At 55.1% G+C, this 3,547-nt stretch overlaps 1 protein-coding gene across 3 annotated transcripts in view; it reads left to right on the top strand.

The window, feature by feature from the left end:
* The first annotated feature begins 1,119 nt into the window (after positions 1–1,119).
* The window catches only part of POU6F1 (POU class 6 homeobox 1), an 18,255-nt gene continuing 15,827 nt past the window's right edge, over positions 1,120–3,547 (top strand). For 2 of the 3 annotated variants that reach the window (XM_042020591.1, XM_042020589.1), the window contains exons 1-2: positions 1,120–1,280; positions 2,989–3,378. In XM_042020591.1, coding sequence (XP_041876525.1) covers positions 1,172–1,280; positions 2,989–3,378 — 499 coding nt within the window. In that variant the 5' untranslated portion in view covers positions 1,120–1,171. The remainder of the gene's footprint in view (positions 1,281–2,988; positions 3,379–3,547) is intronic. The other variant, XM_042020590.1, reaches the window with a different exon arrangement.

The raw sequence follows: 3,547 nt of genomic DNA, 5'->3' as shown, positions 1-3,547 counted from the left end.
ATCCCATCCCATTGATCCCACTGATCCCATCCCATCCCATCCCATTGATCCCATTGATCCCACTGATCCCATCCCATTGATCCCACTGATCCCATCCCATCCCATCTGTTATGATCCAATTATTATTCTTAGAAATGCCCAAATTAAGGTGCAGACGAGACCATTTGCCAGTGACAATAGTAAGGGTTTTATTTGATGCTAAATACGAGAGAGAGAGAGAAAGAAAGAAAGAAGTAGAAAACAGGTGAGGGGGACAGAAAGAGTGACAGGGACTGAATAAGGAAAATGTCACCACTCCGTGGGTCCCAAGGATGTCCCATTGGTGCTCTCCAGCTGCTCTTCTTGGTGGTGAAGGTCCCCCCAGAAGGTGTAGGATCCCAGGGGTTGTGGGTACACCCCTGAGCCGGGTGGCGATGGCCAGGCAGGTCCCCCTGGGGAGGGGGCCGTGCTCACAGCAGGCTCTGGGTCTGGAGCATCATGGACAGTCCTGTGGGGCCTCTGGGGAGCCCTTTGGGGGGTCTCTGGTGGGTTGTGCCTCCCCCTGGGCTGTCTCTCACGTGAAGTCCCGTGGATGTGGCCTGTGGGGTTGGGGGTGCCACAGCCGGGCCGGTTTGGGGTTGTGTAACGGAGGACCCGAAACCTCCTCGCCCCCCTCGGCTGGGGGGAGTCTGTGTAAACCCGGCTCCTGTGAGCTCTGCTCTCCCCCACCCCAAACTCACCGTGTGCCTTTGGCCTTTGGTGGGTGCACACCTTTCCCTCAGCCCGAGGTGACTGAACAATGGGTTTCCCTTTATCTAATCAGCAGTTTGACTTTCGGTTCAACTCCCACCCTTCAGGGAGGCTTCTTCGCTTGCAGCTTCTTTGTCATGAACAAAACTTTCGGTGTTTGAGGCGTGAGCTGTTTTCAGTCTCTGACACCCATCCCATCCCATCCCATCCCATCCCATCCCATTAATCCCATCAATCCCATCAATCCCATTAATCCCATCCCATCCCACTGATCCCATCCCATCCCGTCCCATCCCATCAATCCCATTGATCACATCCCATCCCATTGATCCCATCCCATTGATCCCATCCCATTGATCCCATCTCATTGATCCCATCCCATCCCATTGATCCCATCCCATCCCATCCCACTGATCCCATCCCATCCCATCGATCCCATCCCATGGGATATAGGCGCGGGGTGGGTCCCGTGCCCCCCAGACCCCCGTGCTGCCCCTCCAGGGTGTCCTGTGCCCACGGGGGCACTTCAGGACACGGGATCGATGCTCCAGGTTCTATTTTGGGGAGGGCCAAACTCCACTTCTGGCCTTGGCAGGAGATTGTAATCCCGGGAATAAAAATTCCTGGGAAGTCACCACAAAGTGCTCCCACTGCTCCCGGCGCTGGGGGGGCACATTCCCCACAGGCAGCAGAGCCAGGGGGACCCCAACGCCACTGATTTGGGATCAGGATTTTGTCCCCAAAACGCCCGTGAAAGTGGGAAGGAAATCAGGGATTGAGGAATTCCACCAAGGCCGCGTGGCCCAGATGCTCCCTGCATCTTCCAGTTTGGGAAAAACGTGGCAAAACCGGGGAAAATCGTTCCTTTGTGCAAAAAGGATTTTCGGAGCGTTGCAGTTAAGCTGCTGAGCTGGCAGGAAACCTTTGGCCGACTGGTTTGGGGTTTTCCTTGGTTTCCAGCAGTTTTTGGGCCCCTCCTCAGGGTATTTCCTCTCTGACGGAGTGATTAAAGGATATTATTATTATTATTATTCCCTGGATTTGGGGGTCAGGGCGCTGGCACCCCACAGCCACACACCCGGCTCAACAACAGCCCCTCCTTTTGCTCAATCAAATCCCCCCCAAACTCCCCTTTTTCTGGGCTGCCCCTTTTCCCCGGATTTGGAAGATTTTGGGGCGGTAAGTGAGTTTTCCCAGATTTTCCTTTGGAATTTGGCTGCCCCAGGGGGTTTCCAGGTGTGAATCTGGATGGATTTGGGGTATTTTGGGGGCAACATCTCATCCCCCGCCTCAGTTTCTCCATCTGTAAATGCCACAAAGCCATAAAAGACATCAAATTTAGAGGGAAGGAAGGATTTGGGGGGAATTATTCCCTCCAGGAATGAATCCGAGATAACAGCAGCAAGGAGTTTGTGAGTCCAAAGTCTCCCCTGCTCAGGTTTAACTCATCCCTGGGGTTTCTCACCTGGACAAACTCCATTTTCCACCATCTTTGGATCCATCTCTGCCTCACCAATGCTTAATTAACATGGAGATTAGATCCACAGGGAGACTGGGAGCATCCTAAACATCCTTCTCTTCCCTTTCCCCCCCCCCTTTCTTTATTTTTTAATATTTTTATTATTATTTTGTGCATTTCCTTGCCTTCCCTCCATCTGTTGCTCCGTGGCCGCTCCTCCCTGCCTGCCCTCGCCACCATCTGGATAAATTATCTGTCGCATTAAATGCCAAAAAATACCCCAGAAGAAGTGTGAGAAACGGGATCCGTGATAGGGAAAGGATCCCGCTCCCAAATCCGGAGCTGGATGCCCACCTACATCCAGCCTGGAATTACAAATGTCTGATTAATTGTCTCATTAATTAGTCTCTCCCCCCTCCCCCGGGTTATTTGAGTCTCCTCCCACCAGCAGCAGGGGGAGAGAAATCCAAGGATTTTGGGCATCTCGTGCCCTCCTCAGCCTTTTGCTGCTCCAGTTCAGCCAGAATAAATCCAGTTTGGCTGCTTAGCTTGGTCTGGGATGGGTGGGGATGGATAACGGGGAGGTTCTGTGCTCCTGTGTCCCCAGAGTCCCAGAAAATCCCACACATCCATTACGTTTCCTCTTTCTCCTGACCGAGTCGCCTTTTCCCAAAACTCCTCCATCCTTTGGGAGCAGGAAGGGAGGATGGGGGGGATCCTGGGGCTCCTCGTGTTTTCGGGGAGTGCAGGAGCAGCCAGAGCTCAGCACGGGAACAGCTCCGGGTTCTGTGTCCCTGCAGGCCAAACCCAGAGACCCCAAAACTCAGAGGAGCCCAGGGAGCTGGAGCCCCAAAACCAGGAGAGGCAGAACCCCGGAGAGCCCAGACACCCCGAAACCCGGAGAGCCGGAGCACAGAATTGCAGAGACCCAGGACACCAGAGAGCTGCAGCCCTGACACCTGGGAGCCCCGAAACCCAGAGAGCCGGAGCCCTGACACCTGGGAGCCCCGAAACCCAGAGAGCCGGGGCCCTGACACCTGGGAGCCCCGAAACCCAGAGAGCCGGGGCCCAGAGTCCCGGGAGCCCCCAGCCCCAGAGAGCCGGGGCCCATCAGCCCATCCCGGGGGGCAGCACCCACATCCAGCCCCGTGTCCGGCCGGGAGGGTCCCTCAGCCCGGAGCAAACCGTGGGTGAGTAGCCGGCACCCCAGAATCCCAGAATCAGTCTCTGACACCCATCCCATCCCATTGATCCCATCAATCCCATTCATCCCATCCCATCCCATCCCATCAATCCCATTGATCCCATCCCGTCCCATCCCATCAATCCCATTGATCCCATCCCATCCCATCTCATTGA

The sequence above is a fragment of the Corvus kubaryi genome, unplaced genomic scaffold, assembly GCF_017639235.1.
Source record: "Corvus kubaryi isolate FWS band 111438036 unplaced genomic scaffold, C.kubaryi_AGA036_p1.0 37027, whole genome shotgun sequence".
NCBI lineage: Eukaryota > Metazoa > Chordata > Aves > Passeriformes > Corvidae > Corvus > Corvus kubaryi.
Note: the sequence above shows the minus strand (reverse complement) of the source record. Positions and strands in the feature narration are given on the sequence as shown.